At 42.5% G+C, this 15,798-nt stretch overlaps 1 protein-coding gene across 3 annotated transcripts in view; it reads left to right on the top strand.

Annotated features, from left to right (window-relative positions):
• Positions 1-15,798, top strand: part of Trak2 (trafficking kinesin protein 2) — a 58,759-nt gene that overhangs the window by 38,851 nt on the left and 4,110 nt on the right. For all 3 annotated transcript variants that reach the window (XM_028765657.1, XM_028765655.1, XM_028765656.1), the window contains 8 exons: positions 355-485; positions 914-988; positions 4,047-4,184; positions 9,695-9,771; positions 10,140-10,340; positions 11,815-12,113; positions 13,018-13,287; positions 14,860-14,965. In XM_028765657.1, coding sequence (XP_028621490.1) covers positions 355-485; positions 914-988; positions 4,047-4,184; positions 9,695-9,771; positions 10,140-10,340; positions 11,815-12,113; positions 13,018-13,287; positions 14,860-14,965 — 1,297 coding nt within the window. The remainder of the gene's footprint in view (positions 1-354; positions 486-913; positions 989-4,046; positions 4,185-9,694; positions 9,772-10,139; positions 10,341-11,814; positions 12,114-13,017; positions 13,288-14,859; positions 14,966-15,798) is intronic.

Below are 15,798 nucleotides of genomic sequence, written 5' to 3'. Positions count from 1 at the left end.
GTTAGACCTGTGAAAATTGACTTCCATTGCTTGTGCGATTTTATTTATATCCCTGAAGTGTTCCTAATGGCACACTTGCAAAGATACATGGTGAAGCTAGCTCTCCTTTAAGCCTTTCATGAAAATTGTCACAAAAATCTTTGTCATGAAGAACAAGTTCCTTAACACTTCTTTTTTAAGTAATCTCTCTCATTTGTAACATTCTCTCCAATTGAGCATTAATTTGTTGTAGCAAAACCCTTATTTTTCTATGTTAAAAAAATTTTATTCATGGCCCTCCAGTGCTTGTTATAAATCAGTGTCTGCTTCTAATTCTACTTTGTGCTGGTTCTAAATGCTTCCCTCTCCCCACAGGTGAGACCAACGCACAGATGTCCAGAATGACTGAGGAGCTGTCGGGGAAGAGTGATGAGCTGCTTCGATACCAAGAAGAGATCTCGTCCCTGCTGTCTCAGATCGTAGACCTCCAGCACAAACTGAAAGAGGTGGGTTCATTCACCCTCAGCCCAGTAGACCAGGCTGGCCTTGAACTCAAAAGTCCGCCTGCCTCTGCCTCCCAAGTGCTGGCCCAGGCTCCTTAAACAGGGTCCTGTGCACTGCATTGTCAGTGCTACATTCTGAACAGAGTCCCTCTTTGTGCTGCTCTTCTGCTGGGATATCATAAATAACTAACAAGGCTGTATTTATTTTTGCAAATATATCAGATTTTCCTGAGAAGGTTGTGATATCAATGCCAAATTTATGGTCTATATCCTCTGAACACATGTGCTTTTAATTATCACTCTTAGTCAGCTTGTGATGGGTTCTCTGCTGTAGGCTCAGACTACCCCACATAGACACGCTTAGTGTGTCTTTGAAGGAAGAGGTACTTATGCTCCCTGTGGCCTCACGTGCCCCTCTTGTGTGTTCTCAGCATGTGATCGAGAAGGAAGAACTAAGACTTCACCTGCAGGCTTCCAAAGACGCCCAGCGACAGCTGACAATGGAGGTAATTAGAGGGCGCTTCCTTTTTCTTCATAGTGCTTGAGGGGAATAGGAGTCTGTCCATCTCTGTAAAAAGTAAAAGATTCCAGATTTGGAATACAGCAGCAACAATAAATAATTGAGATAAAATTAATGAAATCTAAGAAAGCATTTGAAAAGTTTTGTTTCCAAAGCTAATCATGACAGCCTTCCTCCTGAGTAAGAGAAAACCTTGACTTTCTTTAAAATTGCAGGACTTTATAGGTTTTTAAAGTAAGTATATATCATATGTCAAGCATATTACCTCCTGTACCCCCCCCCTTCGCTGTCCTCTTTGCCCCTCTACATGGGTTCACCTCTACTTTTTTGTCACATAGACAGGCAGCTTATGTAGCTATGTAAGAGCAACAAGCACATATGAGAGAAAACAGATTTGTCTTTGAGACTGTTTTCATTCACTCACATGATTGCCTCTAGTTGTATCCATTTTCCTGCAAATGACGTACATTTGTTCTAACTTATGGCTGAAATGGATTTTACTTGTACACCCACGTGTTCGTTAACTGTGCCTGTTTTAGACACTTAGGTTGGTTCTGTAATGTATCTGTTGTGCATAGTGTTGCAATACATTGGGGAGCAAGTATCTGATATGCTGGCTTGGAGTGTGTTGGTAAATGCTCTCGAGAGACAGCAGGGTCATATGGTAGGTCTGGTTTTGGGTTCTGTCCATCTCTGTAAAAAGTAAAAGATTCCAGATTTGGAATACAGCAGCAACAATAAATAATTGAGATAAAATTAATGAAATCTAAGAAAGCATTTGAAAAGTTTTGTTTCCATACAGATGGACAGGCTTGCCTTTCCACCCTCAGTGCCGAAATGGCTTGCCTTGCCCACCTCCTTTCCAGCCCCCGTTCTGACTAGAGGAAGGTAGCATCTCAGTATTGTTTCAGCTTGCATCTCTTTGGTAGCTCGTGAGACTGAACATATTTCATGTGTTTATTGGATATTTGGGTTTCCTGTTTTGAGGACTGTTTGTTTCCTTAGCTTCTTTTTTGATTGGCTTGCTTAGTTTCTTGTCTGGGTGTTAGTTGTGCACTGTAGACATTAGCCCGGTGTTAGCTCACACCTGGCAAGGGCTTTCTCCCATCCCAGAGCTAACTGCTCACTGATTAACTGCTTCCTTTGTGTGCAGACGCCCTTTGCTCACATGAGGTTCCATCTGTTTATCTCCTGAGCGACTGGGGCCCCATTCAAGAAGTTCTTGCCTGTGCCTCTATGTCGAAGTCTTTTCTGCACTTTTCTCTTGAAGTCTCTGAGTCTCAGCTCTTACGTTCATGTTGTTGGTCGTTTTGGAGTTGATCTCTGTTCAGGGTGATCCTGTCTCAGTCTTCAATTGCACAGACCCAGCTTCCCAGCACTATTTTGTCAGAGAAGCTGGGATTTTTGGGATTTGTTGTTGTTGCTTTTCTTAAATATATATTTTTGGCATCTGTCAAAAATAAAGTAGCTATAATTATGTTGGTTTATATATAAGTCTTCCATTCAATATAGTACTTTTTATCAACATATGTTAACTAGTCTAGTAACATAGTTTCTAATAAGTATTTTTGCAAGTATGTAAGCATAATAGCAAAATTTTCTTATATTCTGTCTGTATACTTTTATACTATATTTAACTTAGTGGCAGTTCAGCATTCATAATAATCACCAGGAACAGCAAGTTTTAAATAGATTCCTAGATACCATTGTGAATTTATATTTAGTTGGTCAAGTGAGAACTGCATATATGTTCTTACTTTAATTTATTTATCTTTATAACTTTGGACCAAGTGTTCTATGTAGCCTAAGGATAGCATGAAACTCTATGTAGCCCAGGCTATCCTCAAACCTGAGATCCTTAGCCTCCCCATTGCTGGGTGTGCCTCCACCACCTCAGTTTAAAATCCACATTTTGTTTTAAGAGGATTTACTGAACCTCCCTATGTGAAGACAGGCCCCAGCCCCTGAATCTCCTCAGCCCTTCTGCCGAAGCAATTAGCTTTCACCAAGACTGGCTGCTTTAAGAGCTTATCCTCCCCCAGAGCTTTGTCGTAGTCCCACTGCACCATGCTAATGATGGGACAGCTCCAGATTCTCAAGGGCAGCGTTTGTCCATGTCTGTGTCTGTGTACTGAATCCTGTCCATCCACAGTTGACACGGTGGGCAGAAGCTCCGGTTCCTCTTTGAGCAGGAATGTCTCACACCAGCTTTTCTAAAGTCGCCTGCATGATGTCTGTGGAAGTGGATGGTGTGTTGAAGCATGTTACCAGTATGTGCACACACACACACATACTGCCCCTCCCCAGTGCATGGTGCTTCTGGTGTTTCCAGATGCAGCAGTGGGTGTGGGTCACCTGTCCAATAAGTTTCAGGTCTTCCTCATTCAAGATAGCTTTACAGCACATGGAAAAGAAAGGAGTCCGCTGCCAGTCTCTTAAAATGGGAGGAAGGGTGATGCACATTTTAAATAAGCTTCCTCATCCCTGCTGATCCTGAAGAACTGGACATATGCTACACATGGAAAAATGTCTTCAGTTAAAATACACTCTGAATTTTATGTTTTTGCCAGACTATTATAAAAGGTTTTCAAACAGGGGGAGGGGCTGTTTTGGTTGATGGAACACCCTCACATTAAATGAGTCGCTTTCTAGATTCTTGATCTTGCCTCTTAAAGACCTCAGGGTGATGTTCATGAGAATATGTACTATTGTGCTAAAGCTGACTGGTTAGCACTTTTATATTTCCTGCATGGGTGTTTAGGGCATGAGCCACTGACTTGACAATTTCGGTGGTCTGTGCCACCTTTCAGGTTTGAGAAGTCGGATCTTTATAGCACTTGCCCAGGACTTCTCAGATCCTGGCAGCTCAACATGAAGATGCTCTTACTGGGTTTGCTTCAGAGTCTGTTGTTGAAATAATATGCATACAGTCTGCTGGGCCCTAGATAAAATTAATACCCCTTTGAAGTGCCTTTACAAAGGTTTTTACGGTAGTCAGGGTTGTCTAGAGAGGTAATAAAATGTCCTGCTTTTTTCTTCGTCAGCTTCACGAGTTACAGGACAGAAACATGGAGTGCCTGGGAATGTTACATGAGTCCCAAGAAGAAATAAAGGAGCTTCGTAGCAAATCCGGCCCTTCTGCTCATCTCTGCTTCTCCCAGTCTTACGGAGTTTTTACAGGGGTAAGAAATAATGAAAGATGTCATGTTCCCAAAAGGAAGAAAAGAAAGGAGGTTTAAATTCTGTTTTCCAGGGTGTGATTTGTAAGATATCTGGGAAAGACAGAATATGCTTTGCTCTTGTTTCTGGGACACAATATGGAGTCACAGTTTAATTTATATATCCACATCTTCCTTAGCACTTGTGTGTCCACAGTTGACATTCTACATTGCTACAGTATTTGAGATAAACTCTAAGGAAGTTGGGTTTTGATCTGTGTGCCACTGATCACTCACGTGAGGTTGTCCTACCTTAGACCCACCGTCTACCACTTGTGGATGCCATACTTATCAATCTTTATGTCTGTTTGCTTTGTGTACATGTATACATGTGTAAATGCTTTGATATACATGAGCCATTGCATAGTTGTGGAGGTCAGAGAACAACTTGTGGGAGTTGGTTCTTTCCTTCCAGGACGATGTGGAACTCAGGGATTAAACTTAGGTTGTCAGGCTTGGAAGCAGGCACCTTTGCCCAAAGAGTCATCTCCCTAGCCAAAAAAAAAAAATTAATTTTTCCCCATGTGTTGTATATACATGGGCATGTGCCTGCTCATGTGTCATGTGCATTATGGAGGTCAGAAGACAACATTTTGCTGGCTAGTATTTTGCCAACTTGTCATAGGCTAGGGTAATTTGAGAAGAGGGACTCTCAACTGAGACAGTGCCTCTAAAAGATAGACTTTTGGGCAAGCCTGAGGGTATTTTCCTTGTTAGTGATTGATGGGCAGGGTCTAGCCATTTTGGTGGTGCCACTGCTGGGCTGGTGGTCCTGGGTACTGTAAGAAAGCAGGTAGAGCAAACCACCATGGCCGCTACATTAGATCTTGTTTCCCTACCTGCCTTGAGTTCCAGCCCGACATCCCTGGATGATGGACTTCTAATATCTAAGGAGAAGTCATTCTTTCCTCCCCAAGTTGCTCTTGATCATGGTGGTTTATCGAAGCAACAGAAGCTCTCAGACAATGTTCAGAGTTCCCTCTTCCTACTGTGTCAGTTTCAGGGGTCTCATCAGCCTTCCAGCACACCTGCCACATCTAAACATTTCCCTGTAAAGCGTATATTTCTTGGTAGGTCTAACTCTACTTAGACTGTAAGTCTCCTGTGGGAATTTTAATTTTTTTAATTTATTAATAAATAGCATTTGGAGAATGTAGAACTCAATTAAAAATTGAGTTTATGCCAGAGTTTGTCACATTGCTTCGAAGAGCTATTTTAACACCTGGTTCCTAGAGAAAGTATGTGCAACTATGGCTTTTTGAGACTGTCTGTATTTGCTGCCAGCTGGCCTCCAGCTCACTGTGTAGCACAGACTGGCCAGGCTATATTTGTGTGTGTGTGTGTGTGTGTCTGTCTGTCTGTCTGTCTGTCTGTCTGTCGATATCTGTTAACAACGGTTTTCTTTCTTTCCTTTCCTGGTCACTCTTTCTGCTGACCCGTCCTTATGCTCCTCTGCAGTAATGATCTTCTTCATGTCTCCCCACTCCCTCCCCTGTCATAGCTGATGAGGATCAGAGAATAACAGTCTAGGATATGCACTTTTACCTTTACCCTAAACCATATTGTTTGGGTTTTTTCTTTAAACACTATTTATTTACCACTGTAGGAAATTGAACTCAGGACCTATGCGTGCTAGGCAAGTGCTCTACAGCTTACAGCCTCAGCATTTTTTTTCTTTAATTTTTAATTTTGAGATAATTTGAAACTTAGAATAAAATTCCAAATAGTAGTACAAGGAATGTTTATGTATTCTTCACATAGATTCCTTGTTTTTTAACATGTTAATATATTTGCTATTTCCTCTCGGTGTTTTTGTTTGTTTGGTTGGTTGGTTGGTTGGTTGGTTCATTGTTTTTATTTTCCTGAACTGTTTTATAGCAAGCTGTTAGCCCTTAGTGCTTACTAAAGACAGGCCCAGTGTTTAGTACAGACAAGGACATGCTTGAGTAATGGCACTACACCCATCTGTCAGCATGAAGTCGACTCTACAACACTGTCGTCTTATCTGCAGAGCCCTCTCAGACTTTCCATGTTCTCCCAACAATGCCTCTTAGGCTATTACTTGTAAACTATGGTTTGTGTTCATTTCCTCATTTATATACTCATTCATTCATTCATTCATTCATTCATTTTGAGAGGTATCTTTCTACATTACCCAAGCTAACTCCAACCTCCCAGGCTCAAGTGATCCTCTTGCCTTAGCCTCCTGACTACTTGAGATTACATGGGCAGGCCACTGCACCCTGCTCCAACAATGTCCTTTGAAGGATATGCTTGGAAGCCAACAAGATGGCTCAGTGGATAAGAGGCCTTTGCCATACAGTCCTGGAGACTTGAGTGCGATCCCCAGAACCCACATGTCTTAGTTATGCCTTACAGTCTATGAACAGATAGTCTTACAGCTATGAACAGATGCCATGACCAAGGCAACTCTCATAAGGACAACATTGAATGGGGGCTGGCTTACAGGTTCAGAGGTTCAGTCCATTATCATCAAGGTGGGAGTATGGCAGCATCCAGGCAGGCATGATGCAAGAGGAGGTGAGAGTTCTGCATCTCATTCCAAAGGCAAACCGAAGACTGGCTTCCAGGAGCTAGGATGAGGATCTTAAAGCCCATGCCTGCAATGATGCACTTCCTACAACAAGGCTACACCTCCTAATAGTGCCACTCCCTGGGCCAACCATATTCAAACCATTATTCCACATCAAACTGGAAGGAGAGAACTACCTCCACTGGGTTGTCCTCTGACCTCCACACATGCTTGCATACACAGAGAAATTAGAAAACAGGATACTTTTGTATGTGCTTACTTCAGTGTGAAATACTGTTAGATTATTTCATGAGGTGCCTTCATCCTATTGTCAAGTGTTTACTAACTATGAATTTTTGGTTAAAGTGCTATCTGCCGATTTTTTTACCCTTGAGGGTTAATATTATTAATGAACTAAGTAAGTTAGCACTACTAAATTTACTGTACATGAATGAAAGCTAGCAGATGCTATGTTAACTAAGTGATAAGAGTAAATGTCTTCATCAAACTTTCAGCCATTGATTTCAGCTCCACCCAGGGCTGTTTGGTAATTTCTGTGATGACTACTGTTCTAGTTGCTATGATACAATTCTCTAACAAAAACCAACTTAGGGGAGAAAGAGTTTGTTTCATCTCATAATTCTAGGTCTGCAAGTCTGTTGTGGGAAGTCAGGGCAGGGACTTAAACCGTCTGCTCATACCCACAGTCAGGAGCAGAGGAAAAGGAAGGGTGCACCTTCTCTTGCTTGCTTGTGCTCAGCTCAGTTTCTCTACTTTTATATAGGTCAGACCTCCCCCCACCCCCCACCCCCACCCCCGCCCTGGCCTTGGGAGTGGTGCTGCCCACAGTGGGCTAAGGCTTCTTCAGTTAGCTTATTTGAAACAGTACCCCCAACAGACATGACCAGAGGCCAACCCTACGTAGAAAGTTGTTCATTGAGACTCTTTTCCCAGATGATTCTAGACTGGGCCAAGTTGACAATTAAAGATAATCATTTCAGTTTCCAACTGGCAGTTTTCTAATTACATCCTTTTTGTTTTTTTCAGTATTTACTAATGGCCTTTTACTAGAGCTTTTCTGAAACATTTATTTGTTTAGTCAGTGTGAAGCATGGGTTCTTATTTACTTGGTGGATTATATGCCATTTTTATTATTTATTTTGATTCTCAAGTTGTCCCAGGAGTCAACCATTTCTCCAAGGAGCTTTGGTGACACTGAGAAATGACATTCTGAGTCCAAAGCCTGGTGCCAGATGTGCCATTTGCCACTAAAGTATCATGGCTCCCAGACTCCCTCAGATGATCAAGTCAGGACATGTATGTGTTTCATACACACCTATATGTAATATATATATATATATATATATGCTGGGAGCCTCCCGACCTGGAGCGGGTAGTGGCGGCTGCACAAAGTAGGACTCTGGTGATGGCTTTAAAGTCTGAGGGTCTCAGGGCTTTCTAGCTCGAACTGTACTGAAATGCCGATGGTAACTTCTAAAAAGTCCTAAAAGCTCTCTTGCTTTTTCTGAGGATAAAAGAACTGCTGCCTTAGACAGTTAACACCGGAAACCTAACAAGGGTGGATTAAGCAATGCAGCCTTTGTGCTGTCTCAGCAGGAACTGCGCAGATCTAACTTTCAACCTGTTTGGCAGAAGTCACAGGACACTTAGAAAAATGATTACAGCATTTATTACTAAGTGGTAAAAAGTTTCCTATGAAAGCTATCAAAGGGGAAAAGCAGAAAGATCCTAAGTGGGGAAAGGGAAAAAAATCTAGTAAAGGAAAAAAAAATTCTTAGTTGGTGGGGGGAGGGAGGAAAAGCTCTATTCTATCTGGGGAAAGGGAAGAAATTCTATTCTACCTGCTTCTCATGTCTTTGTCCTCAGCACTTATACATCGTTCAGAACACATGATCACATGTTACAAAGTTCATCACAAGTTCACACAAAAAATCAAATCATCAATTGAAATAGAAGTTTACAACAGAGAATGTTTACATGCATATCCATTAGGAGTAATTATCTGGTTAACATCCATCACCTGTCTAACTCCACAGGGTCATTGTAAGTTGAAAACCATAACTAAGCTATTAGTGAAGTTTTGTATAGATAAACCCAGTCAATATTTTATCTTCTGTCCTAGCACCTATAATAAATCATTAGTTCTCTTTTTATGACCTTTGGTTAATTGTTTTACAACCTCTTGGAATGTGCTCTGAGTAGGAGAAATCTGCTTACTATCTAAGAGTAATTAACTGGTGACACTCGGGAGACTGGCAGAGTTCTCATTGCAGTTTTGATTATCAGAAAAGGACCTATAGCAGTCCCACTATAAAAGAGCTTAATAATCACAGATATAATTTTAGTAATTCTTATAGGATCATAATTAAGACTTCAGAAGTCATCTGTTTGTCTACATAGCATCACTATGAGACAGTACATCTTCGTGGATCTGCATAGATCTGCTCCAAAGGAGTGGGCTATTATTAGTGATTGTTATATATGTTTAATGATAACAGGGAAAGCAATGTTAATACCAGAATCTTTCCTAAAGTGAATCCCTTACATCCTTGCTGAATAAGGACGAACCTGTTGCAGATTATATAATAATCTGAAACAGGCCATTTCAGGATGATTACCTGCTAGTTATTCATCTTGTCCCATTATGGCTCCTGACATATATATCTATTCCTCCATCTGTGTTTCTGTGGATGTTAAAAATCAGGTCAGAACCAACCATCCTCAGTCCAACACCACTGAGCCATGCTGGTTGAGCCCTCATCTCTGAGCAGATAGTCAAAACCACATAAGTATATGAAACATTAGCACAGTAACTACAGCAAAGCAAGAAGATGTCTTGGTCTGCAGCCTGTCAGACCTTCTATGTTTGTGTGTCTGCATACATAGTAATCACTTTACTAACCTTTACTCCTTTTCTTAGGAATCATTGGCAGCTGAGATTGAAGGCACCATGCGTAAGAAGCTGAGTTTGGATGAGGAATCTGTGTTTAAACAAAAGTAAGTACAGGTCAGAAGGGCTGTTGCTGCTCCATCAGTGTAGAAACTTAAAAGAAGCGCCAGGCCCGTGTGATGGAGGTTTGCATGGCAGTGTGAGGTCCTGGGTTGACCTCTCAGGATTGAGGGAAGGATCCAGGGATAGAGCAATAGAGCGATGACTGCCAGTCAGGAGTGAATCTGCTTCCCACTTTTCCCCCAGTGATTGTCTTCTCATGAGGGAGCTCTCCTGTGTCAAAGTTATTTTCTCAATTTCCCCAAACAAGAGTACTTGGGACAGATTTATGCCTGGTTCTGTGTCTATGTGTACAGCACTCAGGAAGCGCTCTTGGGGATGAGACTGACAGGAGCGGATGCTTCCTTTCTGACAGGGCCCAGCAGAAGCGGGTGTTTGATACTGTCAAGGTTGCCAACGACACTCGGGGCCGCTCTGTCACATTCCCAGTCCTGCTACCCATCCCAGGCTCCAACCGTTCAAGTGTCATCATGACAGCAAAGCCCTTTGAGTCTGGTGTCCAGCAAACAGAGGACAAAACACTCCTGAGCCAAGGGAGTTGCGCGGAGGTTGCAGGGTAAGGCAGGAAGGGGGGTGGGTCTGGTGGTGAGGCTGCATCCCTTACCATGTTGGCATACCAGATTCAAGTACTCAGACCCCAGCATCCCTCCACATTGTCCGAAGGTTCTGCAGCTCGCAGTCCTCACTGCATTCTGACGCCTGCTTCATGCCACAGCGGTGTTAGGAGGGTGTGCACTCGCTTACTCTGACGCCTGCTTCATGCCACAGCGGTGTTAGGAGGGTGTGCACTCGCTTACTCTGACGCCTGCTTCATGCCACAGTGGTGTTAGGAGGCGTGTGCACTCGCTTACTCTGCTCCTTCTACATCAATTCTAAAACACCCGGGAGAGGGGCGTCTCACCTGTCATGGGACTACATGTCATGTGTAGCCCTTGCCTCCTCTCAGATATCATGCATTTTCAGGGATGTTTGTGGCTCCAAATGAATCTTTTCACACCTTTCTCAGCACCTGTTGCTGGCTTGCTTGCTTGCTTGCTTGCTTTTCTTTTTTTGTTTATTTTTGTTTGTTTGTTTGTTTGTTTGTTTTGAGGTGGGATGTTTTCCTGTACAGCCCAGGCTGCTATCAAAATCATGATTCTCCTGCCTCAGTCTCCTGAGTGCCGGAATTACTGGCATGTGCCACCACACCCTACTCACACTTTTTGTGATTAAAAGCATGTAATAGTGTATAGCTAGCATTTCTCTTCATCTACAATTATATAAAGCAATGATACCTCTTTCTCTCAGTAATAGATTCTGTGAACCGTGCTAATACTTACTTTGGAAGTACCTGACCTGGATATAAAAGTAAACACATCTGCAGTTTCATAATTAAATGATACGGAGAAATTAGCAAGCACAACATAATTTACTTTCTAGAGATAGTTGGAAAGGATGTGTATCTTAGTCAGGGTTTCTATTTCTTCACAAAACATCATGACCACAAAGCAAGCTGGGGAAGGAAGGGTTTATTCAGCTTACAGTTCCACATTGCTGTTCATCACCAAAGGAAGTCAGGACAGGAACTCACACAGGGCAGGAACCTGGAGGCAGGAGCTGATGCAAAGGCCATGGAGGGGTGCTGCTTACTAGATTGCTTCCCCTGGCTTGCTTAGCTTGCCTTCTTATAGGACCCAGGACCACCAGCCCAGGGATGACACCACCCACAATGGGCTGAGCCCTCCCCACTTGATCATTGAGAAAATTCCTTACAGCTGGATCTCATGGAGGCATTTCCTCAAAGGAGGCTCCTTTCTCTGATAACTCCAGCTTGTGTCAAGTTGACACACAAAACCGGCCAGTACAATGTGTTGCAGTGATTGTTGTGTTAACAGCATTGTTGATGATTTTTTGTTATTTCTGTATCTCAAATGGCTAAGAAACACCTCATTCTTAAGGTCAGTCTTTTTTAATGTCCAGTACTGTAGAAAGGATAGGTCTAGATTGTCCTCACAATCTACAGTCTCATCGTGAATATGATCTTCCCACAGGAACTCTCAGCCCACAAACCCCCCAGGAGCCCCTGACGACAGTGATCTGGCTACAGCGTTGCATCGCCTTAGCCTGAGAAGACAGAACTACCTAAGTGAGAAGCAGTTCTTTGCTGAAGAATGGGAACGGAAGATCCAGATTCTGGCTGAGCAAGAGGAAGAAATTGGCAGCTGTGATGCTCCTACAGAGAACCTTGCCTCAATCTGCACTGACCAGTCAGAGACCACAGACCTCGGTAGTGCCGGCTGCCTTCGAGGCTTCATGCCAGAAAAGTTACAGATTGTCAAGCCCCTAGAAGGTAATAAGTCAGTCACAACTTTTATGTGTGTATGTTAGACGTCTCTCCTAGAATTGAGACCTGTGTTATAATGGCACCTTGTGCACAGGCTGTCTGTTCCACATAGCAGACAGTGAGTAATGAGACCTGAGTCACCAAGTCTTTAGCCATTCGTTCTTTTCTGGTGTTTTAGTATCAGTGGAAGAGGGAAGTGGGGAGCCTCTAGCCTTACTTTTGCTATGGAGTCCCATTGGTAGCAGTTGCGTGGTGAGAGCAGCAGCTGTGATGAGTGAAGAGGAGCAGCTGGAGGAGTGCCCCTGCCTAGAGCCACACACTTACATCCGTCCTCTTCTCCTTCAGTTCAGTTTTACCTGAAGCACAACTGATATTAAAAAAAAAAAAGTCTGATTTATGGTGTATTAGTGGTTCACGAGTGATTCTCTAAGCCTGTGCTTAAAAGTTACTTTTAAAACAAAAGATTAAATAGATATCCTGTAGACTCCTACTTTGATCCAAGTGTTGGTTAGAGTTGCTGATTTCAGGATGAAATTACCACAGGGACACAGTTAAATGTGACATACTGTACACAGGCATGGGATGCTTGTCATCAGAGTCACATGGGCTGCAACCAAAGGGACATGGTTTCTACCTTATCACCTGCCTTTCCCTGTTCTTCCTGGCAGTCCGGGAAAGGAGAGTCGTGAGCAAGCAGAAAAGTGCGCAAGGAAATTCAAGTTCTTTTCCAACCTAAGTGCCAGCTTTGCTTGCAAGTGTGCTGGGTGGGTGGTGGGTTTTGCCACCTGGGAAGGTGCAGCCGCTGATAAGTATCTCTCTCATTACTGCTGTCATTCACATAACTCTAACTTCTCCAAGGTGGAGGATTTGTGGGAAATGTAAAGCATGCCTGTCCTGCTTGCCTGTTCAGGATCACAGACTCTACATCACTGGCAGCAGCTCGCTCAACCAAACTTGGGAACCATTCTTGATCCGCGACCAGGCGTCATTACTAAAGGCTTCACCACACAGATGCCCAAGGACGTCGTCTATCACATCTCAGATTTAGAGGAGGATGAAGAAGAGGGGATCACTTTTCAGGTCCAGCCGCCTCTTCAACTGGAGCAGAAGCCTGCACCGCCCACAGCAGTAACGGGGGTCTTCTTGCCACCCATGACCTCAGCAGGTGGACCAGTTACAGGTGAGAGGAGGCACAGTTGAATATGGCCTCGAAACCAGTACATTGCATTGTCTTGCTGTGGTGATCTGGCTACCCCGCACAGTCTTACTGGAGTTTACTCATTAGTGGAGATAAAATAATACAAACCCACAGCACGGCTGACGTTTCCTATTCCTCCCCTCTCTCCTACCTGCCTGCAGAAGTAAGTTAAGCAGAGTGAGAGGTCAGGTCAGTCAGTGATTTGCAACCCTTTTGGTCTCAGTGTCCTTGATGCTCTTTAAAGTCCCTGAGAATCTCAGATTTGTCTATATAGATTATGACTACTGATACTAATTAGAATAACTGAGAACTTATAAAAAAATTAACCCATTTAAAAATAAAAGTTCTGTTATACAAATACTGGTTTCTGAAAAACAACTGTATTGGATATAGTAAGAAAATGATTTTGTTTTACAATTTTGCAAGTCTAATTTCTTACTTAACTGAAGATTCTCATTATGAACTTCTGCATTCAGTCTGATGCAATGTTTTATATGAAAAATGTGAGGAAAATATACTCTTAGGTGAGTATGTAGCTAGAAAGGGGGAAAGTCTTTTAATCGCCTTTTCGAGAATTGTGGATGTTGTTTGCAGTCAGATGAGAAGTGGGTAAGTGGCAGTTTCTTGAATAGTCGCATCAGTGTGGAAACCTGTCAGTGGACTTTCATGTGTGTTTTCATGAAAATGTGCTTGTCCTTCTCTTTGAATGTTTGCTCTGCATGTTAAGACAGTTACCCAGATCCCAGATGTTGACACTGTGCATTAGATGGTGTATTGGTGTCACTACTAATCACATCAACATGGCAGACTGTAATGTTAGGGTGTTTCCAAGCTCTCAGCAGTGGACAAGTTTCTAAAACGGATTTTCACTTGAAGCTTATATTTGTCGTTGGCAGAAAATATTGACAGCTTTTTTTTCCCCCCAAGAAAATGCCTGCCAGATTCCTGAGTCTGAATAATTAAAGCTTGTGTGTTAATTTTAATAAGTTTGGCTTTGAAAAAAATACTATGAGTGTGTAAGAATGAAGAATACAAGCAAAATCTGGTGTCACTGCCTTGGTTGGTGCTAAGGAGGTTGGTGCTTAGGAGACAGAATTTTTACTGACTGTTGCTTTTATGCCCACATACAAATCTCAACCCCATCAAATAATAATAAATAAATAAAACAAAACAAAAGAGACCTCATCCTCTCATTGCTGTGAAGTGTTCTAGAGTCAGCACACAATACTCTAAGAACCAGAGAAATAGTCTGACCTAGGTGTCTAGATAACTAAATCTGAATTTTCTTAGTGTGTTTTCAGTGTCTTTTTCTCTCATTTCTAAGCTATTTTTTACTCCTTTTTTTTTTTTAATTTTAAAGTGCTAAGAGTTCAGTTGTATACTAATCAGTTAATACTAGTGTATTCTTTATATTTCATTTCCGTATTTAGGAACTTTCTACTACAAAGGCAGTTGACAAATGCTGTATTGCTAACAAAATAACGATGAGCCTTTTATGTTATTAACCCCGTCTTTCAATTCTGTGTTTGGCTTTCTAAACATCTCTTATTTCAGTTGCAACTTCGAACCCAGGAAAGTGTCTCTCATTCACGAACTCGACATTCACCTTCACCACCTGCAGGATCTTACATCCCTCTGACGTCACTCAGGTCACCCCTAGGTAAGAGGGCCGGGGAAATCAGGCTCACACAGTGTTCTTTGTAAATTACCTTCAGTTTTAATTCCCAGGGTTTTAATTAGTGTTCAGTGACTATTTGTGAGGCAGAATATGCTGGATAAAGTGAAGAAATTGAATTATGACATCAGCTGCCAAAGCCAAATTATTCAAGACACAGACTTCACTTCCTGAGCCATATTGAAGCTGGTTCTAGCCTGCCAATTCAGAATCTGAGGTGGTGTTCAGAGACACTTTGGTCTTTTTAGGGAAAGTATAATCAAAAATAAAGAAGAAAGGTGCTGCAGAGGCAAGCCAGTGCTAAGAGTATGGTAGGTAGAAGAGTAAGATCCAGCATGTGAGTCACACCAGGAAGACCATCCCTAAGGCCCCCCTTGAGTTTGAGTCTGAAATCTCTAGCTGCAACAAGGAGAGAAATAAGATGGCAGTTCAGGCATGTGAAAGATGGAAGCCGTCAAGACCACCAGGTGGTACCCAGTCAAGGTCCCAGCGGCTGCCCTCATGAACACATTTGCAGGACTTCAACATTTGTTAGACACCAATAGAAGCCTTAGAAGTTTGCCTCGTGAAGGGACTCTTGTAAGAGCACAGCTGGGGAGGGGCAAGAAGTTCTGCTGTGAAGTGGGAGAAAGCCCAGAGGTTCTCAGTTGAGCTTTGACCAAGGAATCTCAGATTTTCTTGAGTGCTGTTCCTCTTGTACAAGTCAGTGCTCTGGAAGGTTTTTGGTTAGCTTGTTAATTTTATACTTGTCTTTAGTTCATGATCTTTAAAAATCTGATACTATGATACGTGTGATCATTTTGAACCAGTGAAAATGC

Source organism: Grammomys surdaster, unplaced genomic scaffold (genome assembly GCF_004785775.1).
Source record: "Grammomys surdaster isolate TR1022 unplaced genomic scaffold, NIH_TR_1.0 165, whole genome shotgun sequence".
Classification (NCBI taxonomy): Eukaryota; Metazoa; Chordata; class Mammalia; order Rodentia; family Muridae; genus Grammomys; species Grammomys surdaster.
Note: the sequence above shows the minus strand (reverse complement) of the source record. Positions and strands in the feature narration are given on the sequence as shown.